Source organism: Poecilia formosa, unplaced genomic scaffold (assembly GCF_000485575.1).
Source record: "Poecilia formosa unplaced genomic scaffold, Poecilia_formosa-5.1.2 Scaffold437, whole genome shotgun sequence".
Classification (NCBI taxonomy): Eukaryota; Metazoa; Chordata; class Actinopteri; order Cyprinodontiformes; family Poeciliidae; genus Poecilia; species Poecilia formosa.
Window position 1 is genome coordinate 87974 of NW_006800376.1, and position 18020 is coordinate 105993.

At 41.0% G+C, this 18020-nt stretch overlaps 2 protein-coding genes across 4 annotated transcripts in view; one reads left to right on the forward strand and one right to left on the reverse strand.

Moving 5' to 3' along the window:
- The window catches only part of samd11 (sterile alpha motif domain containing 11), a 63046-nt gene extending 59337 nt beyond the window's left edge, over nucleotides 1–3709 (forward strand). For 2 of the 3 annotated variants that reach the window (XM_007577311.2, XM_007577314.2), the window contains exons 12-13: nucleotides 481–591; nucleotides 825–3709. In XM_007577311.2, coding sequence (XP_007577373.1) covers nucleotides 481–591; nucleotides 825–1109 — 396 coding nt within the window. In that variant the 3' untranslated portion in view covers nucleotides 1110–3709. The remainder of the gene's footprint in view (nucleotides 1–480; nucleotides 592–824) is intronic. The other variant, XM_007577312.2, reaches the window with a different exon arrangement.
- A 359-nt stretch (nucleotides 3710–4068) lies between these two features.
- noc2l (NOC2-like nucleolar associated transcriptional repressor) overlaps nucleotides 4069–18020 on the reverse strand; it is a 22060-nt gene continuing 8108 nt past the window's right edge. The window contains exons 12-18 of the mRNA XM_016663673.1: nucleotides 17074–17187; nucleotides 15212–15313; nucleotides 14780–14923; nucleotides 9086–9199; nucleotides 8743–8878; nucleotides 7114–7197; nucleotides 4069–4385 (exon numbers count right to left, since the gene is read on the reverse strand). Of these exons, the coding sequence (XP_016519159.1) occupies nucleotides 4252–4385; nucleotides 7114–7197; nucleotides 8743–8878; nucleotides 9086–9199; nucleotides 14780–14923; nucleotides 15212–15313; nucleotides 17074–17187 (828 nt within the window). The 3' untranslated portion in view covers nucleotides 4069–4251. The remainder of the gene's footprint in view (nucleotides 4386–7113; nucleotides 7198–8742; nucleotides 8879–9085; nucleotides 9200–14779; nucleotides 14924–15211; nucleotides 15314–17073; nucleotides 17188–18020) is intronic.

The following is an 18020-nucleotide window of genomic DNA, read 5'->3' on the forward strand; positions in this document are numbered from 1 at the left end:
AGAAGACACCAGATGTTTCTGGCTTAAAACCATGGTCCCCATTGTTGGAAGTGCTAATCCAACTCCAACTGGAAAGATGATTTTTCATACTTATCTAGACCTGGAAAACGGTGAGATGAACCACCAGACTGGTAGACGTGAGCGATATTTTGGCATCGATCCAAGACCTCATTTTGATTGTCCCACAGATATCAATAAACTAGCGACTAGGAGGCAATGAAGGTTTTTTCTGATAAAAAAAAGTTTATCCAAGCTGCCAAATTTGACACATCAGTTTTTACATAAGGATGGATTTACCATAGAGAAAACAACTCTCCAACCATCAGCTCTCCCATTCTGCATCACCGGTTCAGCCTTTCTGTTTAAACACTGATGGGTGTGCAAGGTTTCTTCAGTAGAGAGGGTGTTTTGTAGTGCTAGTGTGTGTGTGTGTGTGTGTGTTTGTCGGGGCTGTGGCTGAAGCGGCTGTGTCTCTGCCAGGTGTTTCGGGAGCACGCCATTGATGGGGAGACACTGCCGCTGCTCACTGAGGAGCACCTGCTCAACACTCTGGGACTAAAGCTGGGGCCTGCGCTCAAGATTCGCTCTCAGGTACACACGCACCACACACCTGCGAGTGTGTGTTTCGGTGTGTTTGAGTGGAGCTGAGTGTGTGCGTGTTTCTGTCCTTAGGATAGCTGCTAGCATAGCGTAGCTGACCCCCCCTTGAACTCGCCTGCCCCTCAAACTGCAGCCTCTTTTCTTCTCTCTCTCAAAGTGAAAGTCAGTGGCGTGAAGCTAATCGAGCCGTTCTGACACTCGTGTTGGTCTCTTCAACTCCACAGGTGGCGCGTCGTGTCGGCAGGCTCTTCTACATGACAGGATTTCCTCTGGCGTTCCCGTTTCCACCTTCTGCCGTGCTGCGTCCCCCGGATCGGGACAGAGACCCCCCGCCCGCGGCGTCTGACCCCCCTCTACCCTTGTCTCTGTCCATGCCGCACCGGCCCACCTCAACCAGCAGCAGCTCTTCTCCGTACAGCGGCCCTACGGCCGGATGCTCGTCCCCCAAACAGGAAAACGGCAGCGGCTCCGCAGTGGTGGGGCGGTACGAGGCTAAAACCCCCTCGTAGGAGCAGACGCGCTGACGTGAGCGAACCAGACTCGCCGACGTTTGAGACATTTCAAAACGATGGTGAAAAATTAGACTGGAATAAGAGACTAGTGGACAGAGTCTGCAGTGGCTTGGAGACGAGCAGAACCCAAAGAAACCGGGCTGGAAGGGAGAAATGCGAAGTGACAGAGGAGCGGAGGACGAGGGCGGGGGGGAAAGGGAGACAGCTGGTCGCAGATGGGTTGCCAAGAAAAAGAAGCAGAGCCCTGCCACAAGACGCGACATTCTTGCAAATCAGGCAGACACTAGCGGAAACTCTTCTCTCCTTCCTGGGCAGGAGGAAGCTCTCCTCACTCACTCTGCGTTTCTCCAGGATCCAGGAATAAAGAGCAGTGCGTCTCCCTTCTTCTTCCTTCCCTGAGGCCAAGCAGCAGCGTCACCCTGTGCTGAAAAAGCACCAGCTCCCTCTTATATCACTGCAACTATGCATTCCACTGTCCTGATACCAAAGATGACCGGACGTGTGGAACATGAACTCACCATGTGTCTGCTTCTTTTTGCATTAATGGCCCCACAGGGAATTGCCGAGGTCGGGCCTCGTACAGCGGACTCTGAGGTAGACCCGTCATCCACTGGCGCTTATCCCAAACGGAAGAGCCTCATGCAGCTGCATCTCAATAAATTCAAATATCATTGAAAAGTTCATTTATTTCAGTAATTTGATTCAGAAACTGAAAATCGTATAGATTCAGTAGATCAGTACTTCAATAGTTTGTTGGTTTAGATCAGGGATGTCAAACTAAGTTTTATTTGGGGCGACATCAAGTTCATGAATGTACTGAAAGAGCCAGTTGTGGCAAAATATATTGAGAAAACGACATTAAAGTGTTAAAATATGAATAAATCGGTGTCTGCATTCGATGACTTAATCCTGAACATCTTTTTGCATTAATATAATTTGGCAAAATACAGAGAAACCTGCTTTGACTTCATGAAACAATGTTTAGGCACAACTGTTTCTCTGAAGGCTCCATTTGTGTCTCTCTTTAGGGTTTAGAAGGCCACATAAAAAATTATGGTGGGCCAGATTTGGCCCCCGGGCCTCGAGTTTGACAGGTGATTAGCGTACAGCTAATGAAATAAACACTCTCCCCCAAAGGAGGATTCAATACGGAAATGTGAGGCTGCCGTTATAGGCGTTACTTTTGTAGTGACTTCTACCACACTTTTTCCCTCCACTCAATTTTCAATGAACACACTTGGATACAGAACTTAGAACCGGTTAATTATTTTTTTTTCTTATTTAAAAAAAAATTGCTGGCCTGAAAACTGAATTATGGATTTTCATTAGCTGTAAGCCAAAAGAAAAAAGAAAAACATTTTAAATGCATTTGTAATTAATCTACATGGAGTTCCTCTCGTTGAAATTATGTTAATAAAACTTTTTAATGATGTTCTAGTTTATTTTGATGCACCGTGACAATTTGAGGACAACTTATCAGACATGGAGAAACCTCAGAGGGCGTCTCCGGCGTCCCTTGTACACTTGTGTTGACTACTATTAAAGTAGGACAAACATGCAAAATTGTACAGAATTGCGCTTAAGATGAAAATATTCTGGTGGTACTTTTTGTTTAACGTAGTTGCACGAGTAAGAATTTCTTTACTGACAAATGTGACTTGCTGAACTTTGGTGGTACTTTTGACTTTTTTTTCATTTTCTTAAGAAAAAAAAAAAAGAAAGAAAAAGTATTAAAAAAAAAAGATGCTCAAATGCTAACCCAGCATATAAATATGAGGACAAAAATATTTATAGCATTTTGATGTAGTAGATAAAAGCAGATTATGATATGTATTAAAAATCAGCCCTTACGATGGATTCCAAAGATAACTTTTACTTTGTTTTCTCTTGGTTGCAGGGAAAAAAAAAGGCACAAGAAGCTCTTAATGCAAGTGTTTTGAATTTCTTATGGATTTTTTTTAACTATAAAAAGCAATGAATTAATAAAAAAAAATGTTCTCTAGATTTCCCTTCAGAAGTTTTGTTTTCATCCTATTTTTCTATTCACCACACAGGTGAAATAAATCCTACAGAAAAATACTCTGCCGTCTCTTGTGTGTTTGTGGTGGTTCTGTAAAAAACGAGCGGAGAGGGGGGGAGGGACGTGGTCTCCTGAGGTGTGTGTGTGTGTGTGTGTGTGTGTGTAGAAGGGGGAGGTGACCCATGAGGGGCACAGTTCAGGTCAACACCAGCTGTTGAAGTGTGAGGTTCAGCCGCAGGCCAAGGCCTCCCTGCCTGTGGGGGCAAACCTGACCCTCTTCATATACACACACACACACACACCAGCCTCAGCGCCTCACTCACACTCACCTTCCTCCTTCAAAGCACCACGCTGTGTTAACTCTGATGGGACTTCCCTCCGCTTCAGGCGAGCTCCTGCGCCAGAAGCTTCTGAAATCTACTGCAGAGGAAACGTGACAGGCGGTTGTTTAATTAAATCCGTTTTGTGGCTTTTAAAACAAATCCACACTGCAGCGCTAGATTCCTGCAATATCACCCTCAGTTCAGCTGTGAATCTGTGGAAAATGTGCAGGGAAGCCCAGATAGAAATGCTGGTTTAAAAAAAAACAAAAAAACGTGGAAATGCTGCGTCTGGGCATATGAATACACACAGGCGGAGGAGACAGTGGTCCGGGCGGGGGGGTTGGGGTTGGGGTGGGAGAGGCAGGAGTTGGCACAGAAACAGAACAGCCTGTGTTGCAGCTTCACCACCTGGGCAGAGTCTTGGCACCGCATCAGACGGCGCCCTGCCGTCCTGGCAAGGCAGCGCCGCCGCGGGGCCCGACGCCCGCCTCTCCACGCCCTTCCTCTGGCCCGGCTCAAAGCTGCCACAAAATAGCTCCCTCTCTTAAAGCCTGAGGGGAACTGCAGGTGAGCACATGTGCAGAGGATTTACTTCCATCCATCACACCCCACAACCGATTAAATCTTTTAATAATAATAATAAAAAAGGACACAATCTGGGGGTTCCAGAACATTTTCTGGGTCAATAAACTTACATTATGATCTTATTTGTTCTGCACACATGAAGCGATACAAAATTTTAAAGTGGAAAGTCCAAAAACACACAGTGAGCCTGAACGTTAACGAACTCGGAGGCTCAGTCTTCGTCAGACAGCTGCAGGTCTTCGACCACGTCTTCCTCTCCCTCCGCCAGTTTTATCAGAGCAGCAGAGGAGAGCGGCTGGGGAGCCGTGGAGGCTTCTTCATCCTCCTCATCGTCGTCGTCATCGGCTGGAATATAAATTGAGATATGTCCTTTAAAATCTCAGCCCTGCTACATAAAACCATCAATAACAGAAGACAGGAGCTACATGGTGTGAGTTTTTATTGTTCAGTATTGCATTAAGAATCATTTTAACTCCCTTTACAAACTGTATTTTATTATTTTAATGTAAAGGTTACCCAATCATCATTTCTCACCTCTGACTTAATCTATACAAGTTAATACTGTTATTTCTTTTTATTATTCTGTATTTTTATTTCATTAACCTGACTTTAACAAAAATTAAGACTAAATTATCTTTTCTCTTTTCCTAAATTCATGTTCTTCACTACTCCGATAATAACTTCGCACGTTTTCTTCTGTTCTTGACCCACTAGATGAAACTAATTTGAAGATCAGATGGAGATAATCTCAGTAAGGATTATTCAGGAAACAAACTAACCAACCAGCCTCCTGGTTCCTCTATTAGCCACATTGTTTTAGCAGAGTTTTGATGTTTTTGGTTCTTTTGTAACCTCCCCAATGAGCAACTAAGGGTAATTTTGGTAGAGCAATACTCATCAGAGGCTCATTGTTTCATTATTTGTAGTTAGCGGCTTTTACTGTGGTTTCCTGGAGTCCGAAAACCTTAAAAACAACCTTTTTCTGAATTGTCTACACATCAGAGCATGAGGCGTCACTTTTTGATGAGCTTCATGTCGTCAGACGGGTGTGTTTTAAGTTGTTTCAATAGATTTAGCAGTAATTATCTTCAGGCTGTGGTGAGTGAAATTTAAAACTCACTGTCCAAAAATGGTGATTAACAACTATATTTAACAAAAGAAAACATTTATATTTCCACGTATGTTCAGGTTGATTTGAACCGCGTTGTTCCCCTCAAACATCATCCTCCTTTGGAAACCACAATTAGTGTTTTCTCAACTCTGTCCGATCAGAAAACATGACAGATGAAAACTGCATGAATCTGTCCTTCACGCTTATGTTTAATGCATATTGGCATGAATAAAATCTTAAATTACACGTAGAATTATTTTTGATTAAATGCAACAATATCCATGAGAATACAACAACATTCTAGTAATGTTTTTGACAAACTAAGATTCCTAGTTTTTCTAATTAAAAGGATTCAGGGATCACAAACTGATCCGTTTAGAATAATCCAGCACAGGTTTGTCACAATCTAAGGTGATCCTAGTTGCAGAAAAAGCTGTGATGAGCATCTTTATTAGTCGACTGTCATCCCTAATCGGGTAATGAAACAACTGCTTCCTGTCTTACTTCAAAATAAAAGCATGTTTCAAAAACCCTACTCTCCACATCAATGCTGGAAAACAGCATTTAACCCTTACTTCACCTGACAGACATTTTGACGGCAGCTAATCAGATCTTCAGGAGACAGATTTCACTTTGCGAAAAATAAAAAATTGCATCTGCAGATCTTGTTGGACAACAAACGAAAACTGGCAACTAGCTCACAGAAACTATAATGTTTGTAACAGCAGTAAATGAAACTGCGAGATAATGCTGAGTCATTTCATTTCTGAGACTTTCTCCCACTGATGGATATCAAAGCTATGGCTGCAGTGGCTCACAAATGCTTTGCTAAATAGCCTGCTAGTATTGACACACCAATTAGCCACACGCTCATTCCCTTTAATCTATTATTTTAGCAAGTTAGCATTTTCCTAGAACTCCAGCTCTAATTGGTTAGAGTATAAATGAGGTTAACAGCAGCTCTTTAACTTGTAAAGATGAAGTGCGAGAAGCTTCTTAAATAGCTTTAATAGCAATACAAAGCAGTGAAACAGATTTATTCTAATTGACTTTTTCCTTAAAATCTTATTCAGTTTTAATGCTGAAAATGAAGCTCAGATTTATTTCTTATTTTATATAATTTCTGTATTTGATACATTTAAAAGACACATTTTCCTCACAAGGCCTGTACCTTCATCAGTATTTAAGATGCAGGTTCCAAAAAATGAATTAAATTATTAAAAATCTTGAATTTTTGCTGATTATATTAGTATTAATGTGTACTTAAGTAAATTTAGTTTAATTTGTGTTTAGTTCATTTCTAAAGATCAAACCCTTCTTGTGAAGAAGAATTTAAAAATAAACTCATGTTTCATTGCAGCATAATCCCAAACCTAGAGAGTGACCTTTAACTTAATTTCCATACATTAATTAAATTGGGAAAAGATTCATTTGCTAAGAAATCGTGTTTTGTAGGTGAAGATAATGTCGGAGCCGTTTCTGTTCTACTGTCACAAATCTGATTATGTGCAGTTTGTTCAAGTGTACTGAGAATTAGAAAACAAAAAAACACTCCAGGCAAAGTCCCTCATGCTCACTGTTGGACATGGTGGACGATCAGTGATGCTGTGGGCCTGTTTGGCCTCCAAATGCCCGGGAATCATCTTTAGAGATACCGTTGAGGTTTTTAAATACCATAAGAACCTAAATAAAGATCTGGTAGAGTCACAGTGGAGTTTTCCAGTAAAATATTGATGCTAAATTGTCCAAATCAGCAGAGAAAAGTCTCAGATGTGTCGTCTCGATGGGTTAAATGGGGAGCAGTAGGAAATAGTACAGTCAGTCGAAGGACACATTGCCTAAAATGAACAAAAACTGTTATTTTACACATTTAAACTTGAAACCTTAATAAAATTACTGAAATTACCATCAAATACAAAAAAAAACCCTTTATTTTTTTTCAACAATTTTACTATAACTGACCTGAGTCTTCCTCCTCTGACCCTTCCTCATCGCTCCCGTCTGACAAGTCCTCATCTTCGTCTGATTCTTGGTTGCTCTTCTTACCTGCGAGGAAATAAGAGGCAGAGAAAAAAAAAAAACATCAAAGTGCGCTGATTTTTGTCTCGCGTTTCTTCCCTCAGATGCTCCTAAAGCTTGCACCGCCGCACCGCTGATGTCTGAGGACTTTGGAGACGCGGATATGTGGGCCAGGTATCAGAGGCAGCTGGAAGTGTCTATTTCCTCCTGAGATGGAGCTGAGAGTCGATTACAGGCGCCGCTGCCGCTGCTGCACAAACACCCATGACAGTTTACTACCGGCAATTTCAGACATCTCCTGCTCACGGCCTAAATATAGCAAATGAAGATAGCAGACAGGTTCCAGAGCTACAATCAGGACGGCAGTGTGTGTGTGTGTGTGTGTGTGTGTGTGTGTGTGAAGTTTGGAGTTCTTCTGAACTTGTCCTCAGAGGAGATTGTGTGTGTAGGTGTGTGTGTGTGTGTGTTGTCTTGCCAAAGGGACAGAGCGGGGTCCACGCGCTTTGAAGTTGGAGACGTGATGAGAGGCTGACGGCATGATGGAGAGAGAAGCAGCGCTGCTTCCTCTGCGTGGAGCTCCACACACACACACACACACACACACACACACACACTCGCACGCAGAGAGATAAACAACGTCTACTGAAGCATCAGGTAGCACTCTGCTCCCGTCTGAATTAGAGACAACAAACATGCGCTCACTCTTTGAGGCTCACACGCCGCACGCAGATTTCCGCAGCGCTGCCTCAGAGCTTTGCCCCCAGATGACCTGGATGACTTATAACCGCCACTGAATCATCAGTCCTCGCTCCTCTCCCCCCTCCCCTCCCCACCGCTTCTCGCCAGACCCGGCCTGGACGGCGGAGTGGCGGCCATGCGTTCAGAGGGAGCCGCCACCTCTGGCTGTTCCAGCAGGCTGCTTTGAATTAGAGCCCCCTCCCTGCTGGGATGCAAGCCTGTACTTCCTGTTTGGGGGGAATTTCAGCTCATGCGTGTGCGTGTGTGTGTGTGTGTGAGCTCGCCAGCAGCGGCCCATCCGTTTGTGGGGGCTCTCCCTACAATGAAGTCCAGATGCATTTCAAAAAAACGGAGAGAAAAAATAAAAAAAAGGAAAATTAAACCCTGCCACAGCCTCCTCCTTTCCTCCAGAGGGATTTTTCTGCTTGGAGCGCGTCCGAGCCCTATGCTAGGCTGTGGGAGAGAGGCTCCAGCTGCATGTGACCCGCCGACGACCCCGTGCGCTCAGATCGTACGGGGAGTTAAAAGGATGAGCCGGCTCCTGGTGGAGGGGCAGCGAAGCAAAGCGTCTGATAAAGCAGAGGTTTTAATTTCCACAGGAACAGCCTGGGAGGACGTGCTTACTAAACGGCGACACACGTGATCCGGACCATGGAACCCAATCTCAAGGCAGAGCAATCAGAGGCAGCCGTCATCAACCTTTTAACTTTGCTTTCCAGCCTGGTGCGACAAAACACTGCCCCCTAGAGGCCGAGATCGGTACTCCACCCACGTCAGAGCAAGACATGGTGAGACTCGGACTGTATGGAGTTTTCAAAGTGGGACTTTTCTTACTTTTGATTTTCAGTCCTGTGTCGCTGTCGTCCGAGTCGCTGTCGGACTGGAACAGACCCTTGAATTCCTCCTTGTCCTCCGCCTTCCTCTCTTGGATCTTCCTGCGTTTGATCTCCGGCAGGTCCAGATCCTCCATCTTTTACAAGACAACACATAAAAGACGGCGGTGTTAATGATGATACTGCTTCCAGTAAAGAGGCTCCGCCATTCAGCGTGACTGGTTTATGATTAATGCACAAGAGCAATTGTTGTGGGTAACAGTGAGGTTGGTAGCAGAGACGAGCCAGAAGCCATTCATGAAGACTGAGGCTGATGTGGGCGGGGCTTTTAACAGGATAATTACCCTCTCTTTGCCAGAGATCTCCAGCTGGATCTCCTTCTCCCTCAGCTTCTTCCACTGGCTGTAGTATCTGGTGAGGGGAGTCCCCTCCTGCTGGGTCTGCTTCTCCCAGGCCGCCTGATACAGAGCACACACACGGCGGACATATTGAGGCATGGATGGGCACAGACGGAGGAAAAACTACGCAGAAACTTTCTAAAGCTGTCAGCAGGTTCACTTAAGCCCTGAAATCCTCTTAAAATAGTTCGCCTTGAACTTTTTCGCATTTTTGTTTCTGTTCCCGCTTGAGTTTGATTCTTTGTAGAACCACTTTTCTCTTAAATTACAGCTAATTCTTTTAATTAGCTGTAATTTAAGATAGCATCCTGCCCATATTATGCTGTCAAAATAAGAATTGTTCTTTTTCCGCCACATCTGATATTTTACATGGAGGCCGGAGAAGAAGATTATTTCTAGTTTCATCTGCATGTTCTTCTAGATCCTGGATCTGAAGTCTTTAACATCCCATAAGACATTTTTCCCTCAGTCCGGTTGAATAAATCTTATTTAGAGCAGCAAATGACACATGAAAAATGATATCTTATAATTTTTCATTCATATTTACTGTGGAGACATTTGTTATTTTTTAAATAACTATTATTTTATTTCTGTTTTCAGGTTTTAAAATATTTGAGAAAAACTTTTTCATAGATTGCCGATTGGGTAGATTATGGTTTTAAAAAGTACAGTTTTAAACCTGAGGACAATAACAATAGATCTAAAAATTTTTTTTTTTACTGGTACTAGTTGTGTCATTTTGTTATGAAAACATATTTATTTTATGAAAAAAAAAAAACCCTGAAAATCTTAAAACCTGTTATTCAGTTCAGTCATTTTTTTTTTTTTGATAATGGGACAAAACATATTAATCAACATCATCATATAAATACATCAGATTATAGCCAAGTAGCTAATTTTAATCTCAGCTGAGATCAGAGACATTTCTATTTTCAAAACACGAGTTGGTTCTTAGTTCATGGTTTGTGCAAAACTGTCATTTCACAGCACTGTCATATCGCTCCTCCCTAAATCAATCCTACTTACTAATGTGACTTTTAAAGACAGTTGAACACGGGATCTTATTTAGTCGTATTATAGTAAAGCTGAGCGATATGGACTTTTATCGCAGTATTTTGTGGTACTATTGAGACAATGGGAAAAGTGATGATAAGAACTAGTTATTACTTATTTTTTAGGTAACTGTAAGGATATAACTGCATGACGGCAATCGTAGCCCCACAAATACTGTTACTAAAAATCATCAATTGGAATTTTTTTGCGACAAGATAAGAAACTTATAACAATAAATGATAAAGATACGGTAAATCCCAACCCATATGGGGTAAAGCGAGTAAAAAATAAAAATGCATCCAGTTGTTTATATTTGCATAAAACTTGGAAAAACATTTTTCATTCCCTTTCCCCTCAACAATTACAGTGTACTTTGTGTTAATGGTGGTAAGTGGTGTGAATACATTTGCGAGGCACGGTCTGAGTTTTAAAAGCATCTTCACACCCCAGCAAAAACAGAAGACCGACTGCAGGGGGATGAAAGGAGAGATCTTCTCCATCTCTTAAAGGTCTACGTGGATGATATTGATTAGAACCAATCACATTATCCGACCGACAAACCCAATAGAGCGAGCAGACTGCAGTTTGGTTCAGCCTTAACACATTTACCACAATCTATGGCTATTAAACATGAGAGACACTGACATGCACTGGGTTTTCATACACAAACTAAACTATTTTCACAAAGCCCAGAGAGAACCCTGGATGGAAGCAGGGCATAATTAATTAGGCTCGCTCTCAGTTTGGGTGACATGTTGGTAAGCAGGGGGCCTGGCGCCCAGAGGGGGGCCGTGGCCTTTTCCACGGCGGCAGCAGCAGGGCTGTCCCCTCTCCTCCGCCTGTAGCGACACCTCCACTGCTGCCATGATGCCGGGGAGTCCACGCCATCGCGACAGCCTCCGCTGAGCTGAGATCCGAGGCGACAGGCGCTGGCACGGAGCCGTCCTGGTGCACGTACACACACACACTCTTCCCCACAAAGCCATCAGCGAGGAACATCCACTCTTTGTTGCAATTCTCCTAAATATCAATGTGGCATCAACTCGAAGCCAAGTCACATCAAAACATTCGTGTATGAATTGATTTGTAATATAAAGCCATAAAATGCACACAAACCAACTGATGCTCATTAATGCAGCCCTGCTGCTACCTTAAAAGCCTTTAAGAGCTTTGAAATGACCGCAGGATGATTTCTCAGTTTAAAAAGCAAAACTTTCCTCCATTAGCAGCCGTGCTGCTCCTGCACCTCCTTCCTAAACTACAGCACCACCCAGAGGAAAAATCTAACTTAACCATCTGTCTAAACCGGTTTAGACAATTGTTATATTCTGGTTTTACAAAACAGATTTAAATGCATCATTTTAGAGTACTTTAGTTTTATCAGTAACCACTACTACTAGATTTTGTTGCCAATTAAAGCCTTTCACCTGCCGATTGTTAGTGTTTTTATATAAAAAAAAAAAAAAAACAAATTGTGTGTGGAAGTCTGTTGAAACATGAACACCTCTATAAATATAAAACCACAGAGCTACTGATGCAGGTCATATACGGCCAACAGCTCAGAGCCTTAACACAACAAACGAGGTAGGGAGATAATGAGGGACACTGATCAGACCATTAGATCTGCAGCAGCACTTCAACATACAGTAATGTAAGGCTCTGATGTGTGTCAGTCTGTGCGCCGTTTGAACCTCAAAAGTAACATGTGTCATAACCCAGCAGTTAGTTCAAAGTCCGTTAAACGTGACAAATGGTTAAACCGAGGTGGCAAGCGGCTGATGAGAGATGAACTACTGAGGCACGCCGCAGCAGAATATGCTGAAATTATAAAGCATGATTTTTATCAGAAGATCAAACCAAAAATGGCAAAACTCATTACAAATGCAGATTAATAAAAACTTGAGCTGTAAAGTGACTAGCATCACTCTGCATATGTACCCAGCTGAGTTTTACAAGACGTGAAGAACTGAGGCTTCGTCTGCCTGAAACCAACGGCATTCAGTCATTTACACATCAGTCACTTTGGCTCAGACGTTCCTCACACTTCAGACACGACTATAAAAGTGACACCAATAACAGGTTTCTAGCAACATTTAACAATTAAAAGCCTCAAAGAAGGTCAAGTGTGAAAGAAGTTCACACCCTGAGGTTCCTGGGGATTACCTGAACCATAGCAGCAGGTACAAGTTAATTTGAGAAAAATAAAACTTGTACCACTGGCTGCCTGTGCATTTAGAGTTCATTTCAAGATTCTTTCATTTGTTTTTAAAAGTTTACATGAGCTTGACCCATTTTGCTTATCTGAACTCTCCAGCTCAGGTCAGCTCTGTACTGCACTTTGTCACAGCTATTGTTGTTTTAAAGTGAAGTAGGAGTAGCAGTATTTGAAGTTAGCATCCATTTCAGAGGTCAATGTTTACAACACTAAATAATTCCTCATAAAAACACTGTGCAGCCTCACAGATACACTGTATTTAGTTAAGCCAGTGGAGGGACCCTCAGCTGCTTCCTCCTAATTTAGCGGATCAGGTTTTGGAAGCTGGCTGGCCGTCGCTGACGATTTCAGATAAAAACAATGAGGAAAACTGTAAAATGGAGGCGGGCTAATCGATCAGACAGCAAATAAGTTGCGTCAATCTTATTGATTTCTTTTTATTATCGATTTTGGCTGAGCAAACACAGCCAATAACAAGGAGGCGTGTCTGTGCTCGGTTCACACATTAAAGGGGCGGCCTGTGGGACCTTACAGTCGCATTTCAAAGCAACAACTACATGCAGGGCGTCCAGGCAGCGTCTGTGTGCTGCTCGACTGGAAGTGTGCAATCAATCAGGTGGAGTTTAGTGAGCAGTGAGCTGCTTGGCATGACGTCTCAGAGCAGAAATATCTGTGATCATGAAACGTCTCCACCACCTATAGAGTCATAGAAGGAAAAACGAGCTGCTCTAAAAAATACTTTTTGACCCGCAAAAAAACTGAAAAATTCTGATCCATAAAAAAAAAAAAAATAGAAGAGAAACAATCATCTAGGAAGATCCGCCACCAAAAGGCCCGATTTAGAAAATTTTTAATTTTCATCATGTTGCTAAAATTTTTATTATTAAGAGGCATAATCTTTAAAAAGATTAACAGACGCCAAACTAACCTACTGCAAGGGCTGCCTGCTTATGGTAACATTTATTCTGATTAATAATGATTTAATTATTAAAAACTGATTAGTAAGAGAGATTAGAAAAAAAATGTCTTTGCTCACACAATAAATTCTCAGCCATATATTTTTTAACCTTCCCTTAAAATGACTGATATTTAAATGCATATCATAAACAAACAAAAACAGTCTTATGAAAATTAAGTGCAAACTTGAAAAGAAAACTGTTTACAAACTAAGTTTTACGTATACACTAAAAGAAGCACCTTAATGTTAACCACAACTAAACAAATTTGTTTACATTTTAGTGCAGCTACTGAAAGATCCTATTTATGCATCTCCATCCCGACTTATTTCACAAAATACAACAACTTGATGCACAAAAGTTCACAATATGAAAGACGTAAAAGTCAGAATACAGTAAAAAAAATAAAACCATACTAGCAAAGTGGCATATTAGAAGCTAATGTTAGTCATCTGAATGTGATTTGTTAAAATTATTTAGATTTGAAGAAGCAGTTGACCGTTAGCCAACATTAGCATGTTAGCTAGTGGTAGGCTGGTCGCTAAGAATAAGAACTGCTATTGACAACAGCAGAACTAGTAATGCTTGTTCGGCACCAAAATAATTTAAAAGATGACATTCGGATGGTCTGTCTGTGGATGCTTCAGCATTTTTCTAACCCAGTTTTAGTTTCTGCTACTTTTCTTTTTTCCAACACGCTTTTCAAAAACTTCTTATATTTCTGCTACTATGTGGGCAACTCTTCCAACAGGTGTCTCTGTTTCAGTTCTGCTGATTTTTTTATTTTGCGTTCATCCTACGTGCTCCTACCACATGTGGTTTTTGTAAGAGTTTGGAGCCGTAGTTGACTTTGGACAATGAATCAGAATCCTAAACACCGCCGTTGTTTGTGACCATTAGAGGAAACAACAATGACATGACATGCTGGTATTTTCATGAAAAGAAATTTTTCCTACTTGAGCCTGATTTTTTTTTGGTTTGATAGATGATGCTGGCTCCACACATCCAAAAATATAGTCTAAAGCACATTATGCTCAATTGAATATGATATTTATAAATTATTGGGACTGAACTGGTCAAATTTCTTTCCCAAAATGCCTCACAACAACAGCAGAGGGTGACTGAGACATCAAACAAAATACGTCATTGGATCAATGGTAGATATTCTTCTGAATGTGATGTTACCTCAGATAACATTTTATTTTCTACATGAATATGAAAACTGATGCAACTAATATCAACTTTCTAAAACGTGTTGCACTAAAATATTTTAGCATTTTCTATCTTAATTGTACACCTGAAGCTTGTCTACCTTAGTTTAAAATTTTAAGCTCCACAAAACTTCAACTACTCCGGTACAAAATACAATTTTAAGAAACTAAATCCTCTTCCTCCTACACCTCCTGCTGTACTCACCACGGCGGCAGAATCAGCCACTCCGAAGGCGGCCTTCTGTCTCCGTCCTGTGATATAGCTGCTGTTTTCCTGTATCTTCTCCAGCAGCTGCCGCATCGGCTTGGAGTAATTGGCCACTTTGCATTCCTTCAGGAAAGCTTTCAGCTGCAGGGACATGGACGAGATGGATGAGGGAGGAAAAAAAACATGGAACCAGCAGAAGAGATGATCCTGTCTACTGATGAGCTGCATTCAGGCAGAGAGTTTGTGATTGTTTCCCCTGAGGGAAGCAGATTTAGCCTTCGTGAATCTTACATACAGAACAAAAACTGCTGTTGCGTTCTGCATCACTGCTTCTATGCTAAACTGAATGTGTTTAATTGTTGGCCTGTGGATTAGCGAGGTATAACTGCGCAGATAAATATCGATAAATGGGTTTCAGATCTTGATTACCTGAACAATGGTGGGCAGGGCGAGCTCAGGGAAGCCAATAGAGTAGGCCTGAGTGTGAAAGTATTCAAGCATCAAGTCATACAGCTGGTCAATCAGCCCATCCTGAAATTACAGAGGAAAAGATATTATATTTGTGCGTAAAATTCAAAGTCTCAATGGCTTTGCAAGGGTTTTTCATAATTTACCGAGCAGCTTCTCTTAATGCAAATGAACATAGCTGGCAGTCAATCGTTTTTTTCAATAAATTCAAGCCTTTTACAAAACAAATCATGAAAGATAATATCTAGCAGTTCATAATATGCCATTATTGGCATACTGGTGTATAGATGATAAGCATTAGTGTGTATGCTAGTAAAACCATAGTGATAGTGAATGTTCGCAATCCAACATCTTTATATTTACAGACGTTAACTTTTAAGAGAATGTCAGTATTTTTAGCCAATAACAGCTAACTGCTATTAGAGCAGTAAATAGTTAATGCTAATCTTAATGTTAGCAGTTAGATAATAATAATCAATTTGAACATAGATTATATTTGCTATTGATAGTCATCGTGTTCATGTTAGAAGTTAAAGTTAGCCAATTACTCAGATGATCTGTCTGCCGTGACTTCAGCTTCTGATGTTTAAATTGCTTGTACTCTATTTCTTAAATCCTTTTTACATCTTGATGCTATGTAGAGAAATCTTCAATAAGTGTGATTATTCTTCAGCAGTTTTCTGCAACATTTTTAGACTCTGCCACTCAATGTGCTTTAATCATACCCTGACAAATCCAACATTTCTGCTACTTTTAACTTTTGAACAAATGTTTCTTCATCAGCTCAGCTCCTTCAGCACATCTGCTCACAATATTTAAGAACAACAGTAAATGTTCTACTTATTAAGACCTACTTATAAAAGTCATTTGTATTAGTATGGCATGACATTAAGGTAGTAATACTAAGATTTTTAACCAGACAATCTAATGTGACTGCTACCCAGACATTTAATTTGTTTGAAGCCATAGATTGAGACATTGTAGTAATAAATTCATTGATTGCTACTGAGAGCAAAAAGCTTCAAAATAAGCAAACGCTAACACCTAAACATAAATCAATTTTCTTTAAATGGATTTTTCATTAGGAATGTAATTTCAGCAGTTATGTCTTCTAGTTTCGCATGCTAGAGACTTCTGTTTTTACTATTAAAAAGGTAAGCCACAGATTTTTCTACAAACCTCATACACAAAATAAAGAAGAACAGGAAACAACCTGAATTAAAACAAGGACACTCACTTTCAAAAGTAGCAACTATAAACTGATCCAATGCTGTAAATTAGCATTACTTAATCATAGCGAAAGGCTGAAAAGATGAACAAAAACATTAATATGCAAGATTGTTTAGGTTACTCATTTTATACATTTGTGTTTATTATTTCCTCAAAACCCAAAGATTTTAGAAGACCTGCATACAATGTGTAATACAAATAAATTATTATTATTATTATTATTATTATTAGTCTTGTCATGGAAATACAATTAAGAAAAAGCCTTCCAGCCTGTGTGATCTAATGCGTTCTAAAGTTTTAGGCAGATCATTTCGGTTTGTTGTGAGTTTATGTGGCGGCAGCTAAGGTGACAGCAGTACAAACAGTCCTTGCGAGCGGAGAGCGCGGGGGATAATCTCAGAGAGCCGTGCCGCAATCCTCTTTGCTGCCGCGCTCAGCTTGGCAACCCGAGGACGGTTTTAGAGCCCTGACGAGGGGCTGTCAGCGCTGCCCTCAATCCCCTCCTGAACACACCCCGGGCTGTGTGAACTACTCTTCTGATCAGCTGTTTCTTCTCAGAAGCGGCCAGAAATAAACGCCCTCTCTCCTCTTACCTTGTAGGCCTTCTCCATTAGGTTGACTTTGTTCAGCTTGAGGATCACTGCAAAGTTGATCGGTTTCTTGCTCATTCGACCTGGTTTCTTGTTGAAATCAACTTGCTGGATAATCTAAAAACAGGAGGCATGATTACAAAACACATCTGCAGGGAGAAGAATGACGCCAGCACCAAGAGCAAACGTCAATTATGCTTCACAGTTTAATTTTATGTTTTAAATAGTTGATTCAGACTATGAATGAGAAGATATAACCCATAACATTATCCAATCAAGAAATCCACAGGAAGTTCACGCAAATTTCATCCAATGGTCTACAACTGCCTTAAATCTGTCAGCATTACACTGATAATCTACTTTACTATCATGTAATGCAGGGACAAAACAAAAGATGTGTTAATTATTTAATTACTATGTGACAAACTTTCCAATAGGTAGTTTTAACGTGTCTAACAGAAAACTGATAAAACTCTATTCAGTCACCAAACACGCTTTAAGTCCATGTTTTCTAAACGGCAATGCAACTGTAAAGTATGGATGTTTCCCAAGTTGGGGAGGCTTAAAATGAAGTTCAAGTATATTTTTCACTTTATACCGTATAGTACGCTCTGTGCTCAAATAACTACAAGAGTCTGCCTGCAGAGTGAATTGTGTGTTTGGGTTGCAGTGTCACATCAGATCCTAGTGATCGCACGCTGACGTCTTAAAACGATTATGTGCAACTATGCAAATTCAAACATCATTAAATGATTTACATATCTATATTATTTATCTAGTTTTCAGTTATTTCATTCTTTAAAAAATAAATGGTTAATTATAATCGATATACTTTCAGTGATAATATCGCAATTAAAATTCTCCTGAAGTTGGCCTGTGCCTTGATGCATAAATAGGGATAATCTTGTAATTCATTCACTTTCCTGTTGGATTTAAACCTACAATGTTAG